General features: G+C 45.6%; 1 protein-coding gene across 7 annotated transcripts in view; it reads left to right on the forward strand.

The window, feature by feature from the left end:
* The window catches only part of DNAJB13 (DnaJ heat shock protein family (Hsp40) member B13), a 65,159-nt gene that overhangs the window by 1,254 nt on the left and 45,834 nt on the right, over positions 1 to 18,071 (forward strand). For 5 of the 7 annotated variants that reach the window (XR_004323355.1, XR_004323354.1, XR_004323353.1 and 2 more), the window contains exons 1-6: positions 8,201 to 9,312; positions 10,143 to 10,304; positions 13,133 to 13,290; positions 14,711 to 14,824; positions 15,189 to 15,302; positions 16,247 to 16,323. Coding sequence is in view for 3 of the 7 variants with exons in the window: in XM_032489340.1 (XP_032345231.1) it covers positions 9,081 to 9,312; positions 10,143 to 10,304; positions 13,133 to 13,290; positions 14,711 to 14,824; positions 15,189 to 15,302; positions 16,247 to 16,323 (857 nt within the window). In the remaining 4 variants the exon portion in view is untranslated. Of the gene's footprint in view, positions 1 to 327; positions 427 to 2,145; positions 6,552 to 8,200; positions 9,313 to 10,142; positions 10,305 to 13,132; positions 13,291 to 14,710; positions 14,825 to 15,188; positions 15,303 to 16,246; positions 16,324 to 16,930; positions 17,263 to 18,071 lie in introns of those variants that run through there. The other 2 variants (XM_006181593.3, XM_032489338.1) reach the window with 2 other exon arrangements.

An 18,071-nucleotide genomic window follows, 5' to 3' on the forward strand; every position in this document is an offset into this window, starting at 1 on the left:
GTACCAGAGCCTCAATTTGGACCTTGCTCTGTCTGTCTCCAAGGTCCATGCTCCTTTCACTACACCATGGGGTTACAAGACCTGGGACTAGAGCAGTTTCATTTAAGGAGTGATTTGTGATAGGCTCAGGTAGACCCAAAAGGACATATTTCAGAGCTCAGAAATTTTGAATCACAGGAAGTCCAGGGGAGTCCTCTAAGAAGTCAGATTAACAAAACAAGATGAGGGAGAATATGACCGAGTTCACACAACAAGTGTGTCTCTGAGTAGGCATTCCAGGACTCGCTCTTTTCCATTGCCATCACATTCACAAGCTCCTTTTCGCAGGTCTCCATAGGTGATATCCTGGCTGTGATGGATGAAATGACCCTTGACAGCTATCCTGAAATCCAGACCCAAGCAGAAGGAGCGGAGGCTAGCTCTCAGGTACCACCAAAGCTTTGTTTACTGTGAATGGAATAATCCCCGCTTTGCAGCAGACAAAGCTTGTTTTTACTTTTGGGTTGAGGAGCGCATTCTGGGTAAGGAAGGGTAGACAACCCCCATCCACAGCACTAAAGGCCCAGTGAAGCTCTGTGGAAGACCTTGTTTCTTGGCTTTTGGTGCCCCCTTGTGATTTCTTGTGAGAAGTGCTATTTCTCAGATCTGAAAAGCTGGCAGCGGCATCAGCTATTGTGTACATGTTTTTGTGTGCCAGGCACAGTCCTCACAATAGCCTTGCAAAGTAAAGGGTTTTTTTTCTTCAACAAGTGTCTTTGTGGATATATTTCGTATTCTTTTTCTAATTTACTTTTTATTTTGAAATAATTTCAAACTTACAGAAAAGCTGTAAGAGTAGTTCAGAGGATTCCAGTATATCCCCACCCAAATCTCCCAGTTGTTAACTATATATTATGTTTATCATTCTCTCTCTTTCTATTTTATATAGTACATATTTTCATGCAGGTTATGTATGCTACATTTTTTTCTGAATCATTTGAGAGTAATACACAAATATTATGTCCACTTACCTTTAAATACTTAAAGGACACTGTTCCATAACCACAGTACATCTATCAAAACAAGGAAACTCACACTGATCCTGTACTGTCATCCGGTCTGCAGACCCCATTCAAATTTTGCTGGTTGTCCCAACGGTGTTCTTTATAATCACTCTTTCCTTTGGGTTCCAGGATCTAATCCATTTATTTTGCCTTTATTTGCCTTCTGTCTGGAGTATGTCCTCAGTTTTTCTTTGTGTTTTATAACCCTGGTATTTTTGGAATATAGGCCACTTTGGGTTTGTCTGATGTTTCCTCATGATTAGATTTAGGTTAGGCATTTTGGCAACAATACCCCAAAAGTGATTCTCTGTCCTAAGAACATCATATTGGAAGCCACACAATGTTGACTTGTCTCATTGCTAGTGATGTTAGCCCTTTTTTTTTTTTGGAGATATAATTCACAAGCCATAAAATTTATCCTTTTAAAGTATACAATTTAGTGGTTTTTTAGTAAATTCACAAGGTAGTGCAGCCATCACCACTCATTCCAGAACATTTCATCACCCCAGAAAGATACTTCATATCCTTCAGCAGCCACTCCCCATGCCCCAGCCCTGGCAACCACTAATCAACTGACTGTCTCTATGGATTTGGCTATTCCGGACATTTTATATAAATGGAATCATACAATATGTAGCCTTTTGTATCTGGCTTATTTCTCTTAGCATAATGTTTTCAAGGTTCATTCACTTTGTAGTATGTGTCAGTACTCTATTCCGTTTTGTTGTCAAGGAACACCCCACTTGTAATGGTTAATTTTATGTGTCAACTTGGCTGGGCCATTTGCCCAGACAGTTGGTCAAGTATTCTGGATGTTTCTATGAAGGTATTTTTTGGATGAGATTAACATTTAAAATCAGTGTATTGTGGGGGGACGGTATAGCTCAAGTATTAGAGCATGTGGTTATCATACACAAGGTCCTGGGTTCAATTCCCAGTACCTCCTCTAAAAATCAATCAATAAATAAGTAAACCTAATTACCTCCCACTCAAAAAAAAAAAAAAAGATGTTAAAAAAATAAATAAATAAAGTAAAATAAATGTATTTTGAGTGAAGCAGATTACCTTCCATAACATAAGTGGGGCTCATCCAATTTTGAAGGCCTTAATAGAGGAAGACTGACATCCCTCCAGCAAGAAGGAATTCTGCCAGAGGATTGCCTTTGGACTTGAAATACAACTCTTCCCTGGGTCTCCCACTTGCAGGCCTACGCTGCAGATTTTGGACTCTTCAAGCCTCATGATCACGTAAGCCAATTCCTTAAAATAAATCTCTGTATACATACACACATCTTCTTGGCTCTGCTTCTCTGGAGAACCCTAATACACCATTGTAGGGATATACCACAGTTTTTTAATCCATTCATTAGTTGATGGACATTTGGGTTACTTCCATTGTTTAGCTATTATGGATAATGCTGCTATGAACATTTGTGTACAGGCTTTTATGTAAACATATGTTTTTCATTCTACTGTCAGTGGAACTTCTTGGTCATGTGGTAACTCTATGTTTAATGTTTTGAGAGACTGCCAGCTGTTTTCCAAAGTGGCTGCACCATTTTACATTCCCACCAGCAATGTCTAAGGGTTCTGATTTCTCCATGTCCTTGCCAACACTTGTTTTTTTCCATCCTTTTTGTTATAGTCAGGCAATGTTAAGCCAGTTAAAATGGTGTCTACCAGGTTTCTCCACTGGAGAGTTCATAAGTATTTTGAGGGGAGATACTTTGAGACTATATAAATAACCTATTCCTCATCAATATTGCATCAGCTGGTTTTAGCATTCTTTGATGATTTCTGTCTGAATCAGTTATTCCTATGATAATTGCCAAATGGTGATTTTCTAATTCTATTATTCTTTTTACATTTATAATCAGCATTCTACTATAAGAAAGAACTTTCCCTTCTCCGTTTATTTATTTGTTCTCTCAATTATTCATCATAAATATATTAGTATAAATTACTCATGGACTCATCTTTTATTCTATGGATTATAATCCATTATTACTATTATTTACTTTGGTATTTAAATTGTCCAAGTTGGCCCAGTGGGAGCTTGTTCAAGCTGGATCCTGTGTCCATTTGACATGTTTCCATCATTCTTTGAGCATTTCTATATTTTCTGGTACCACAGGATACTCAAGCCTCAAGTTATACTTCCCCTCCCCAGCTCGGGAATCAGTCATTTGCCTAAATAGCCCTGGTCCCTTTTAATGGAGAATGGTATTCAGAAACCAATATCTGGGTACCAATATGCTCTTTACTTCTGGGGTATTACTGCTCCTAGGCCCTATCAGTAGACAATACATATATACTTCTCTCTTTCTACAACCATCATTCTATATATATTAAAAGTCATGTGTTCACATTTACGTCTCCAATGCCACAGGGTTTATTTCTAGCCTTCTATGTAAATAGCTCCTTTCTCCAACAGTGAGAAACTTGGATCTCATGACTCTCAGTATATTCACTTTTTTGCTCAGTACCTCTGTGAGGAACCAGTCTGCCAGCCACACAAACTGTCTCCTCCCTTTCACCACAGCCCCTGCACACCTCCGATAGGGTCTCCTTCTCCCTCTGCATTCATGACAGCCAGTCCCAGGCTGAGCAAGGCCTTCCTCCAAGTCTCTGAATTTAATTTTTAATAACATTTTTTTCTGGTAATAAGAGTAAGACAAATGGCCAATACACAAGAAAAGATGCTCGATTTCAGTAGTTAAATAAAAAGGCAAATACAGAAGAAAATTTGGAAATGCAAAAAGTATCAAGAGTAATTCCATATTTTCATTTTGCAACCAGACAACTGTAGCTATGAAGTAATTGTTTTAAGGTCATAAAACTAGTAGCTAACAGATAGGATTTGGCTCTGACTTTACTGCCTCAATGCTGAGGGAGCTTCTTCTATGTGATAAGTGCTTTTGTATAGTTTAATATGTTTACACCAACCCTGTGGTGGAGTTCATGTTGATAACGCCATTTATTCAAAGAAACTTAGACATGGGGCCATTAAATAAACATGCTTCAGGTCACACAAATGGCATGTAAGCACAGCAGCATCAAGATATGGTCACTTTCTAACAACTCAACTCACCCAAAACCTACACTTTGTGTCTTAATTGATTGCTCTGCCCTTTGGCCTAACTCCAAAAGTGCGTTTTACCACTTCTAGATATACCTAAATATACCTAAAATAGATCTTTTGCCTCAAATAATATGAAAGAGCTACTTTTAAGGCAGGCCCTCCTCTGTAACAGTGTGGCTTCAGAGGACCCAGGAAAGTTCCTAAATATCTCAGTCACTATCATCTGAAATGCCATCAAGGCACATCAGGCTTTTCCATCTACAATTAGAGATGAGGTTTAAAATGTAGCACTGCTCTTTCCCTGTGTAACTGATACTAGATCGTTTCTTAAGAACACATTTCTGTTTCAGAGGAGTAAGAGGCTGAGTGAGGGAGTAGTGCTCAAGAGAAGATACTCCTGAAAAAGGAGGAGGAGGAAGGGGAGAGGAAGGGCTATAGTGTGGCACTGGCCCAGGAATAGACCAATGGAACAATGGTCCAGATACAAACCTATGCATATGTAGAAACTTCGTATGTAACACAGCAGTCAGTACAGATTGTGGGAAAACAATGAACTGTTAAATAAATGGTTCTGGGACAGTGGGATATCTAAAAAAAAATGATACCTACCTGGCACCATATACAGAAAAATAAGTTCTAGGTAGATTAAAAATTTTAAAGTTAAATGGACTTTTGGAAGAACATGTAAGTGAAGATTTTTATGACCTTATATAGGGAATATTTCTTGAACTAGACAGAAAAGGTAGAAACAAAAGAAACATTGATAAATTTGACCCCATTAAAAAAATGCTGAAAAGACAAGCTCCAAGGTGAAAGGGGTTTGTATTTTATACTATCAACAAAAAAACATAAAATATAAAGAGTCACAAAAAATTGATTAAAAAAAAGTATAGCCTAATAGAAAAATGGACAAAAAATGTAAATAGGCATTTCAGACAAGGAAAAACAAATGGCCAATGAACATGAGAAAAACCTTCACGAACAAATGCAAATTAAAATCTATAAAGATGCTGTTTCACACCTATATTGGCAAACATTTAAAAACTTGACACCAAGGATTGGTGAGAACGTGGAGCAAAAAGGAACTGTCACACACTGCTGTTCTGCCACTGTAAATGAGAATCACCACCTCAGAAAACTGTCTGTTACCTTGCAGTTGATGCACATGCCCAAATACTCAGCATCAACAGAGAATGCTATACAACCGCTGTGAAGATAAGTCACACACACACACACACACACACACACACACACACACACACACACACAATTTGCATGAATAATACCATTTAAATAAAGTTTAAAAATATGAAAAGTTAAATAATGTTGTTTGGGATACATGCAGTGGTGTGTGAAGCTGGCTTGTGCCACCTTGGAAAACAGCACTGCTGCCCTCCAGGAGGTGGAGCAGAACTCCTCACTCTTGAAGGGTGGGCTGCAAAATGACTTCCTTCAAAAGAGTACAATCCAGAAATGGGGAAACAAAAATAACTTTATGGGGGAGAAACCTGACAAGCACTACCTCAGCAGGTGATCAACATCAACAGTGGTAAGTTATGGTGATGGTGTGTGCCTCTGACCTGATGGGAGGAGGGTGGCACTCTACCTCTATGGTCTCCTTCCAAAACGCCCCAACCCCTATCTGATCATAAGAAAAACATCAAGCAGATCCCAGCTGAGAGACATTCTACAAAATACATGACCAATACTCCTTAAACTGTGAAAGTTACCAAAAACAAGGAAAGTTTGAGAAACAGTTGCAGCCAAGAGGAGCCTAAGGAGACGTGACAACTAAGTGCAATGTGATATCCTGGATCAGATCTTGGAACAGGAGAAAAAGAGAAAAAGAACAGCATTAGCTTAAAAACTAGGAAATCTGAGTAAAGTATGGACTTCCTCTGTTATAAATGATATAACAATATTGGTTATTATTTGTGACAAACGTACCATACTCATGTAAAGTCTTAATAATAGGGGAAACCAGGTGTGGGGTATATGGGAGAACTCATCTTCATAACTTTTCTGAAAATCTAAAACCATTCTAAAATAATTATTTTTTAAAAATAGCCAAATGTATTTGTTCTTAAAACTTTTTGTTAAAACTAATTACTACTCTCCTTAAAAACTCTCTCTCTGGTTTCTGAGTTGAGTGACCCTTGTCAGGCTCACAGAATCAGTTCTTTGATTCCTTTTTTTCTTTTGGTCTTCTGTGAGGCAGAGCTGAGAAGGTAATTTGCTTAGGCAGGAAGGACTACAACTCCCAGAGTGCCCCTGTACGGTTGTCAGGAGCAACCAAGGAACGCAAACTAACAGCCCTGCTGGAGTCAGGACTACCCACCCACTGACAACCAGCCAGCCATGGGCCAGGATTATTACTCTGTGCTCCAGATCACTCGCAATTCAGAGGATGCCCAGATCAAGAGCGCGTAAGTTGGGGTGGGAGTGAGGCTTTTGGGTTGTGTTGGGGAAATCCCCACTTTCATCTCTTCCAAACTGAACTTCCCTGCACAGTTTAGGCAGACAAGATAAACCTTGTTCCTTCTCTTGCTTCTTGCACACCTACATCCTGGCTTTGGGCTGAATCAGGGTTCCCAATCCATCATCCTTTACCCTGCCTGCCCTCCTGGGTGCCCTGCTTTCCCTAGCAATGAAATGGGGACTGAGGAGACTTTAATATTATGGAGACCCAAAGGATTGTGAACAGGAGAGTGACCTGACAGATGTGTTACAAATTTTATTTTGGCTGACACGTGGGGTTTTCGCATTTAATAAACTGCATCTCTGAATAGTTCCATCAAGTCTTGGGGATTTACAGTGTTTCTTAAAAAAGTCTAGGACAGGAATCAGCACGTTTTTCTGAAAAAAAATTTTTTTGACGAATATTTATCGAGCATCTACCATATGGGTTAGGTATAGTCTCAACAGCTGGAGATATGAATCAGATGTGCAGGTTAATTTTGTTGGTGAATACAGATGTTGAATAAGTCACAGCAAGCATGATGAGGGTTAAAAAAGGGGATATACGGGGTATGTGGAAGCTATATTGGAAGGAGAGAGTCCACTTTGGAGGCTGTCATGGTAATCATGGCAAAAGATGAGGCTTGAAGCAGGGCAGTGGGCTGGGGAGAAAAGAAATAATGGACTTGGCCATTAATTAGATCATTAGAGGGTAAAGAAAAGGGGAGGAGTCTAAGTTCAGTTAAGGTTGGGTAGTGGTAATAGCTATACTTACTGAATTGTGCAGATGCTGTTCTGAGAATGTTCCATCATTATTTCACTTATCACAGCAGCCCTGAGAGGTAGGTGCCATTATTATCCCAAGGCCATGTGCCAATAACTAGCAGAGTCAGTATTCAGACACCTTGCTGACTATAATTGCCCACTGGAGCCAAGTCCTGTAGGGGACCTCTGGGGGTTAAGTGTCTACAGTGTGGTTGGAGAAACAAGACACAAATTCATGAAACAGAACAATTTAGGACTGTGTGTGATGTCACCCAGTGTTCACAATATCTCCCTGGCCAGTGACACCTGTCTAGGGAAAGGTCACAAGGATGGAGGGCAGTTTGGAATGCAGAAAGATAAGCCCAAATTAAGCAATGGAAAGAGCAAGGTCTGAACCTAGGTTCTACTTGGTAGCTGTGTGACATGGGCAAATTGCTTAACCTCTCTGAGCTTCAGTTTCCCCATCTCTAAAAAAATTTAAAGGGTTGTTGTGGTATTGAAGTGGAATTATATGAGATAATGAGTATGAAAATGCCCAGCAACTATTTGCATCTGAAACCATGTCATATGAAGAGTGATTAAAAGAACAGTATATGTTCCAAACAATATCCTTAACCCTTCTCCCCTGAAACAGCTCTTAAGGGATGAGTCACATGTTTGACACGCTCCTATGGTAGTACCTAGATTTTGACACCTCCCCCCAAAAAAGGTTAAATTTATGTAATGAAGAAAAGTACCATGATGATTCATAATTGCCCAGCTATTAACTTCTCAATATATTCATTCTAGACTGCCACGCCTGGACTGTGACTTCACCCCTTTCTCTCCCACTTAGGAAAGCAGGTGAATGAGAGTGATGTTACTGCATCTTTAAACTACTCAAATTTACATGAAAAACTGAACTCTTCTCAAACCTTGTTACTTTTTCTCACTGTTAGAGTTCTCTTGCAATTTCATACTTGACTGCAGCGTTTGTAGTTGAGAAGGGCTGGTTTGGAAGTCTCAGGGAGGTTGTGACAACCAATTATAAGGTCGGGGGCAGTCAGGGCACCTCAGGGCTCCTAGTATCAGGAGCCTGGGCTGTCCCTTGTAGTTTCCCTCCTACCTCTCACACCGTAATTCGTGGTCCCTAATTAAACTCTCCACAAATCTCTTTCCTCCTGGGACCCTGATGATACCTCAGATGCTGTGGGTGTGGCATCTCTGAGTGGTGGGATTGGGCAGATACAGAAATGAGGAAGAGAATGAGCACAGAGGTGGGGGACAGTGAGAGGACCTGACCTGTGGCCAGTGCCTCTGACACCAAGCCCTCTGACACCTTATTTTATCTAATCTTCCCAAGAGGCCTGTGTGTCAGTTTGGGCACCAAGACAGGATTAGATGTGCAAGAAGTGTTTTAAGGGAAACCCCTGTGAGGGTGAAGAGGGAGCAGGAGTGTGCAGACCACAGTGCAGATCTGATACATGTGAAAGGAGAGGGGGAGGGAGGGCTGAAGTGTGGTCTGGAAAAATCTCAGCCAGGCTGATAGGGAGGCCTCAGGCAGAGGTTGCGTATTGGAGGAGGCCTGGGTCCTGTAGGGAAGAGCCAGCACTGATACCCCCACCAAGCTGAGGCATTGGCTGGGAGCCGCTCAGAGCCAGTGCAGCCTCACACAAATGGCCAGGAGGACAGCTGCTGGTGCTGTCAGTCAACTGTGCTCCCTACACTGGGTTCTCTTCCCAGGGCTCTGAGTGATGCTCCTCCCCGGCCACCACAGCCCTGACTTACAGCTGGAGCATCAAAGCTCCAGGAGGCCACCAGGCAGCAGAGCCAGCTCTGAGCCGTGGTCTGAGTCTCAGGATACTAACCCTTGCTCCTCTAGGTATCGGAAACTTGCCCTTAAGAACCACCCATTTAAGTCCATTGAGCCATCCTCGGCAGAGACATTCAGGCAAATAGCAGAGGCCTACGATGTGCTGAGCGACCGTGAGTAACAGGGCTGAGCGTGGAGGGTGGCCCTCTGTCCTGCATCTATGTTAAGATCATTCCTTATGTCTCCGAGTGTCAGGCTTTCTGAGGGGGCCCAACAGAGAATAAACGTTATTCGCTGCTCAGCATTTAAACAAACTGAGAAAATAAACATAATTAACTGCCTTTCTCAGCAAACACCAGCTCAGGTGGAGGACGTGGTGTGAAGAGCTCCCAGATACACTGACAGGTGCCCCTCAGCAGTGCAGGACCTGGGGCAGGGCTCCTCCACATCCCCACACTCCACCCGTCCCCTGCAGGGATGCAGAGTGAGATGCTTCCTGCCCAGAGAAGAAGGCTGAGGCTGAGGCAGACACGCCTACTTATTCCTAGAAGATCACTAAAGTTTCTCCAGCCCCAAGTTTTCAGGACTTTGGACTCTAGGATTTCAAAACTCTAGAATTTTTATATTCTAAAATCTCAAGGTTCTAGGATTCTGTTTACCCCACATAAGACAGTAGCTCTATGATGACTGATACAATTCAGATCCCAGGATGATAGTCTGACCCTTAGGCCCTTGGTTTCTTCTCCAGTCCCCACCCCTCCCCCAGCAAGTCTCAGTCTTCCCTGTTTGTTGGGTATGGGGCCTTAGCTATGTCCACTCACAATGAAATTAAGCCCCTAACTTCCAAAGTCTCCCTCCAAAGACTGCCAGACAGCAGGCATTTTTGAAATAAGGCTGTTTTTCGCCTCGCCCCTTTCTCTCTGTCTCACAACCTACTTCCCAGCCCTCCAGCTCTCTCAGCCTCAAAGGCTGGCCCCCTACTCAAGGTGACACATATCCACAGCGGTGAAAAGAGGCATCTATGACAAGTTCGGAGAGGAGGGCCTGAAGGGCGGGATTCCTCTGGAGTTTGGATCACAGACCCCATGGACAACTGGTTACGTCTTCCATGGCAACCCTGAAAAGGTTTTCCATGAGTTCTTCGGGGGAGATAACCCCTTTAATGGTAAGAGGTCCTGCCTGCCCCTTTGCCTTACTGGGGAAGCACAGAGCTTTAGAAGATGCTTTTCTTTGAGTTGTTTTGTTACTGGCCAGGGTTCTTGGATTTCTTTATTATTATTTTTTAAATTTTTTAAAATTTATTTATTATTATTTTTATTGGATTTCTTAATCAATAGAAATTGATGAGAGGCCAGACAAGAAATTCAGGCAAGGCTTTACTGGGACTCGTGCTGTAGCACGAGGGAGTGAAAATGAGTAACAGGTTTCCCTGCTCCCTCCCTGAGGAGGTGGCAAACTGGTCCCTTAAATGGGGTGGTGTAGAGGTGGATCCAGGGGTTGGGCCACCCTCTTGGTAGTGCTGTGTGTGCAGGGATCATGTGCTGTGTCCTGTTTTTGTTCGGGACTCTTCAAAGTGGTGGTGAGGTTTTTGGTCTTTTTGTATCTTGTTCATAATTTGCCCTAGTTGTACCTTTTAGTCCCTTCTAGTTTCTTTGTATTTTGTTGCTAGAGGGGATGTTTGTCCAGGTGCAAGCACTGTAGCAAAGGGTCCGAGGTACCAGCCTGTCTCAGCTTTGTTTACTTGAAGAAATATATATAGTACATGGTGGGAAAAAACAACAACAAAAACCCAATTCATTGAAAAAGAAATAAATCCCAGCCCTCCATCCCTTCCCCAGAAGCAGCCACTCATTATTAACAGTTTATGTATCTTTCTAGAAATATTCTATGCATTTATGAGCTTATATTTATTTTTTATGTCTTTTATTTTAAGGTAATAGGGCCACATAGTACACATTGATTTTTTTCACTTATACTTAGCGATTACCTTCTTATACATTATATTATATACAGATCTACTTTATTCATTTTAATGGCTGCATAAGATTTCATTGTACAGGTGTATGTTAGTCAGCTGAGTACAGGGATGGATGGGAGGATGATCCCAGGTCCTAGAAAAACTGACAAAGAATTGACTTCCAAGATTCAGTCATCTTGCAAGGACAGTTCACCTTCAGACCTGTCTTGCTGGCTCCATTGAAGCAACTCAGAATCAGTGATTTTCATTGCCTGGCTTCCCCAGCCCCTTCTCCCTGGCTATATCACAGCCTGTCTACATTTCAAAAGTTCTCTCTTCCTTGTCTCCATGTTAATATGCTTTGTGGCTGGCTGCTTCTCCACATCAGAGGTCCTGCCCACTGTGCATTGCCTTCACCTGTCGGCCAGAGGAGGCTGAGTTTATAAACTCCATGTGAGACTGGAAAAAGCAAGGGACTTGGAGTCAGAGGACCTGTCTCAAATCCATGCGCCACCACTTATGAACTGTGTGATTCTGGGCAAATCAATTCACCTCTCTGAAACAGCTTCCTCATTGTTAAATAGCCATTCCTCACAGGTCATTATCAAATGAGATTAATGTTTATGAAAACAGGCTTTGCATTCAGAAAAATACCATACGATGGGCCTGTCTTTCAGGGACAGATCCATGGAGAGAGGCTGTTCAGAGGAGCCAAACCAGAGCTTACAGGGGCATCGCCTGTTCATGGTTCAGGGGTCCCTAAGGCAGTTCCCAGGAGCTATACTGCTATAGTGCTTCACCCCAGGGGTTCTTGTGTCCCATCTCCCTGCAGAATTGCAGGGCTGGGCTTCCTGTGACCTGGGTTTTGAGGTGTCTGAGACCTGGCATATCATGGGTGCTATGTGAACAAATGAATTCAGTGGTGCAAGAGGGGACCTGGTAATTCATAGGCCTCTTGATGACCCATCACATCTTAAGGCGACAGAGTGAGACTCTGCCTTGCCCCCCAGCCTAAGGTCATTGTACTATTCTAGCCTATGAAGTTCTTTTTGTGGCACAAACTATGAGGGGCAGAGTACAGAAAAGCTGAATCATGACAGAGACCACTGACTACAGTTTACAAACGGCTTCACATCTAGCATTAAGCCTAGTGGTTAAGGACAGTGGTTCTATAGTCATATCATCCTGGGTTCAGATCCCAACTCTACTTACTTGCTGTGAGACGGTGAGCTCTTTGACCTCTCTGGGTCAATGTGATAATAATACAAAGAGCTGAAAACAACACCTGACCCATGGTAAGCTCTCAGCTAGTTTTAATTCATCATCATCTTGTTATCTGATCCTCATGGTGGAAGGCAGGTCAGGCATGTTACCCCACCCCACAGAGTGAGAAACTGAAGCCTGGACAATTGCACTGCGCATCACAGGGAAGGGGCTCTTTGCACTAGGATGGAAGGTGGGACAGCAAGAGGGGTTATGAGTGTAGAGCTGGGCAGGGGCAAAAGAAGTTGAGGAGAGAGGAGTTTGGGGACACACTGGTGATGTCTCAAATTTGTTAGGGCTTAACTGTGCTCCTCCCACATCTCAGCTGCTGACTTCATAGAAATTTGAATCTGGGGTCTCTAGTGGTCTTGAGCTGGACTGGACAGTGAGAGGCAGTGGAGCTTGGGGAAAGGTAGGGAGAACTGGCAGGCTCTGACCCTCCTCCACAAAAGCTAACAGCGTGTCATTTCTGCACTACCAGGCACTGCCACCAGAGGGCACTCCTCTCCTGAGGGACACATCCCTGATTTTGGCGGTAGAGTGGGGATGGAGTCCAAAGCAGAGATGAAGCAGTGGAGAGTGGCAAGGGACAGTAATAATTGGATTTGCAGTTGAGGACAGCTCGTTGGACTGACCAAACTGTCTGAATATGCAAAGTGGGAATAGGAGGCTGGATATAACACTTGGAAACTGAAGAGGTAGGGGGGTTGTCTACGAATCCAAGTCTCTGGACACAATTTCTCTTACTCCTTACTTCTCCCCACCTCCTGCAGAGTTTTTTGATACAGAAAGAAATGAGGTGGATTTGAACTTTGGGGGGCTCCGGGGCCGAGGGGTCAAGAAACAGGACCCCCCAATTGAACGAGACCTCTACCTGTCCCTGGAGGACTTATTCTTTGGCTGCACCAAGAAAATTAAGATCTCTCGAAGGGTGAGTACTTGGGAGCCACCTTCTATCCCCTCCAACCCTACTGGTCACCTCCTTCCTGACCCTAACTGGAGACCTCATATATAGTCTCCCATGGAATCATGGAATCTTAGATTTAGAATTCTAAAATCTGAAATTTGGAAGGGACAGTTGAGGATGTAACCGAGCAGGACCGTATGGGGCCTTCCCGGGACAGACCTCTCCCAGATATCCTCTGCTGTAGTTCCTTTCTGGAGTACCCAGATAATAGTATCTCATCTCATACATCCAAGTTTTTCAGATGCTAAAAACCACCACCAAATGGAAGAAATTAACTACTTGATGATCATGAGCACTTAGCCCTCCTTCTGGCACCTAAGGATTGATCACTATCAACCAATCAGAGAACTGCACAGCTGATCACATACCTTGGGACGCCCCTCCCTCAGCTGGCCTTTAAAAATGCTCAGCTGAAACCCTTGAGGGAGTTCAGGGTTATTTTTAGGGGGCACGAGCCACCCATTCTCCTTGCTTGGCCCTGCAGTAAACCCATCTCTGCTCCAAACTCCAATGTTTTCCTATTGTTTGGCCTCACTGTGCACATGGTCTTGTGTTCAGTAACAAGGGAATTAGCCTGGTTCTTTCTCAGTGCAGGAATCCCCTCTGCCTGCTCCTAACTGGGATGAGAGCTCTCCCTTCTCAGTTCAGCCCCATCCCTGAGGGAAGAGGAGGAGAATCTCCTGTGAATTCTGGTCTCTGGGTGTTTCCAGACAATACCCTCTGGGTTTCATCTGTGTGTACACCCCATGAATAAGAAGGAGCAGTGTGGGCATGGGGGGTGGGCTGGGGGACAGTCCTCCCAGGGTCCAGTCCTTGGCTTGGCCCTGTCCCATGGTCCAGCCCTGTACTAGGCACATGAGCAAGGTCCCCTCATACCTTTGCCCAGCAGAGGAGTTGCCAACTGGAGCCATGCTTTCCACAGATGGCACCCATCTGGGCATGTGATTGGGGAATGAATGGAAGACATAAGAGATGGTAAGGCTGAGATATGTCGACCTCCAGTGGTATTTCTCCCTTTGGGATTAAGAGACCTGCCAGAGGCTCAAGGCCAAGCTTCTGGGGTGGGTGAGGAACTGAGTTCATGTTCACTGTGTGTCTGTTAGTGGCCAGGGCCACATAATTTCTAGGGCTGGAATTGTGGCCTTGATCAAATCATGGTGACTGCTTGGCATCTCAGGCCCCAGCCACATCGCTCGCCCTGCCATCCTGGAATCATAAGTTCTTGGTTCCAGTGGAATAGGGTGGGCATGGGGATGGCTCGGGCAAGTTCTCCCTGTTGCTAGAGGATTGAGCTGAGCATAGATCCCACAGACCATCTTTCACATGGGTAAAGGCCCACTGGGAAATCCTGAGCAAACCTCCCTCCCCTGTCATTTCACTACAGGTGCTGAACGAGGATGGGTACTCCTCTATCATCAAGGACAAGATCCTCACAATTGATGTGAAGCCTGGTTGGAGGCAGGGCACACGTATCACCTTCGAGAAGGAAGGGGACCAGGTGAGAGAGAGGGACGCTGACTAGAGTCAGTCACCAGGGCTCATGTGGTGGAAAGACTGAGGTGGAAGGAGGCAGTGCTTTTTCTTGCCTCTGGGAGCCCTGATCTGGCAGGGCGAACACAGGAGTGACTGAGCTGATCCCTAATGTGCCTTCCAAAGGACAGGCGGGGGTTGGTGGGAAGTAGGATTCACTGGGGTAGGCTTCTCAGAGGAGGGGCTATGAGGCCAAACTGAAAAGGCCCTTCCAGAAAACCTGGTCTAATCTCCTTTGTTCACATGAAGACATGGAGCCCAATAGAGGCGGGAACTTGATCAAGGTCACAGAGCCAATCAGTCCTTGTCACTCTTTGGCCTCCCCTGCCCAGGGTCCCAACATCATCCCAGCGGACATCATCTTCATCGTAAAGGAGAAGCTACACCCTCGCTTCCGCAGGGAGAATGACAACCTCTTTTTTGTGTACTCCATCCCCTTGGGCAAGGTGAGTGGGTGAAGTGGAGGAGCAAGGGGTGGGCAGATCAGAATGAGGCCCCCAACCCCACCACACCCCATATAAGGCCTGAAGGCAAGGAGGCCTCACCTTCCACTCACCCCGGTGCATGGTGCAGCCTCCAGAACTTGAGGAATGCCACACAGCATCTTCGTGGCTGTCTTCACTCCTGACTGTGAGTGGCCCCTCTGTGCCCTCACAACCCAAACAAGAAACGGCGCCCCAGCCTGGACTCTGCTGCCCCTCATCCACCCCACCTGCAGGCAGGCACTCAGTCAGTCCCGTCAATCCCACTGCCAAATCTCTCTCTGCCTGGTCCATTTCTGTTCATCCCCACTGCCTGGGTCTGTGCAACTGGATGTGTGCAGCAGCCTCCTCAGTGGCCCTCCTGCCTCCCTTCTCGTCTCCTCCAGACACTTCCCCACCACGTCACACTCCTGTCCAAGCATCTTTGCATGGCATTCAAGGCCTCCAGATATCTGGCCCCTGCTGATCTCATCCCCTGCATTCCAGCCACTGCCACTTAGAGCTCCTGCCCATTGGGTGCATTTTTCTTTTCACACCTGGGTTCTCTTATACATGCTGGGCCCTCTGCCTGGAGTGCTGTCTCCCCACCTCCCGTTCCTTTAAGGGCCTTATCAACTGCTACCACCGCTGTGAAGCCCTCCTGCCCCACCCCAGAATGGCTTGGGGGCCCCTCCTTGTCTCCCACTGATGCTTTTACTTCCTCTGTCATAACACATATTGACATCAGTCTCACCTACCAGACTGTGAACTCCTTGGGTGACTCACTTACTTGTTTGTCCTTGAACATCCTATTGTCTCCTTGAGGCCCAGCTTAGGGCCTGGCACTGAATAATCTCATAAAGTGCCTTTTAAACAGAATGGACATGGGGACCTTCCCTACTCACACCCTTGGCCTTAATGTCCCCTAGGCTCTGACCTGCTGCACCGTGGAGGTGAAGACCCTAGATGACCGTCTGCTCAACATCCCTATCAATGACATCGTCCAGTGAGTTCATTTGCTTGGGCCCCCATAGGCAAAAGAAGGACTGTCTGGGCTTTAGTGAGTGTGTCAGACAGGCCAGCCTGGTACAGTTGTTCAGGTTGCATCCAGCACAAGAGGGTGAAAGAGACTGAAATCCAGGCCCCACTCTGGCCAAGCTATAGGCTACATTCTCCTGGCAAATGGAGTACCTTTTTCTAACTTGCCTAAAGCCACTGAAGAGGCTAGAGGCCCCCAGTCATTTCTTGTTGCCGTCATCCTCCAGAACCTCTCTGGAGAGCTCTGAGTTGCATCCCCTAAGCCCTTTTCCAAGCCAGGTCCTTCACATGGGAAGCTTGCTCAGCTGTCCAGCACTCCCCACCCCCAACCCAGGGTCTGCTCATGTTCCTTCACTCCTTGTCTGGTTTCCCATCTTAAAAAGAGATTCCTGGAATCCTCCATCAGAGATTTCCAGCTGTCTGGAACAAGCCAGACTCCCCTTCCCTCCCACCAGTTCTAGAAGCTGGTGATTGCCCCACACCTGAGGTAATGTGAGCCAGGGTGGATGGGATCTGTTGAAGTGCTGCTCTGGGGTGCACTCTGAACCCTCTTCTTTCATCCTCCCCTGTCTCAGTCCCAAGTACTTCAAGAAGGTGCCAGGTGAGGGGATGCCATTGCCAGAGGACCCCACCAAGAAGGGGGACCTCTTCATCTTCTTTGACATCCAGTTCCCCACCCACCTCACACCACAGAAGAAGCAGCTGCTGCGCCAGGCATTGCTGACATAGTTCTGGTGGGCTGGGAGCTGGAGGAGGAAGAGGAGGCTAGCTGGGCCTTACCCTACCTGAACCCCCACAGCTTCAGGGTGGGCGGGGGGCCAGCCCACTGTACAGACATGTGAGGATGGGATGACATGGGACTTTTAAACTGACACAATAAAGTTTTATTCCCTATCCTCCAGCTACACCCAGGAGAGTGTGTGTTGGAGGGATTTATATATACAGGCCTTCTTGTGGAGCAGAGGGAAGCGCAGGGCCTAGGAAGCTGAGGACCTGGGTCCCTGTCCTGGCTGTGTGGGCACAGTCAGGCCCCTGAGGGCTCAGAGCCTACCACGTTGGTAGTGCAGGGCAGTGCTGCATGGCCTCTGAGTGTCCTCAGTCCTATTTCTCATGACACACAATCCTTAGAAGGGCAGTCTCCAGTGTGATATAGTCACATTGTACTCAGGAAAACTGAAGCACAAAGAAAACAAAATTCTTGTCCCAGGTCACACAGGGCTCAGTGACAAAGCTGTCACCAGAACCTTGAAGGCTGCTTCCCACAGATTCACCCTTCTTAGATTAGAGGCAACACAAAGGACACATGTGCTGGAAATGGCTTTGGTTTCTACCTTGCCAGTCTCCATTGCCTTGTCTGTGCAGAGGGTCAGGTCTGTGCCTGCCTCTAGGCAGGGTGGTCTAGGAGGCAGGAGACCTGGGTTCTGCTCCCAGCTCTCCCACTGACCCCCTGGGCATTATTGCTAGTCTTGTCAGTAAAGCAGAGCTCATAACTCTCCACAGGCTGCCATGTCATTAGTGTGAAAGTGCTTGGTGAATTCACTTTGATTTCAGGGTTCCAGCATTGCTGCTAACGTGGCCTGTGGGAGTGCCAGCCTCCTGGCCCAGCTGGGCCTGTGTAGACCACACCTGCCTCCCCAGGCTGACTTCAGCAGTCAACAGTGCCGCATGCACCTCTCCTGTCCTGGGGGAGGACACCCCTCACTGGAGTCTGGGTTT

The sequence above is a fragment of the Camelus ferus genome, chromosome 10 (assembly GCF_009834535.1).
Source record: "Camelus ferus isolate YT-003-E chromosome 10, BCGSAC_Cfer_1.0, whole genome shotgun sequence".
Classification (NCBI taxonomy): domain Eukaryota; kingdom Metazoa; phylum Chordata; class Mammalia; order Artiodactyla; family Camelidae; genus Camelus; species Camelus ferus.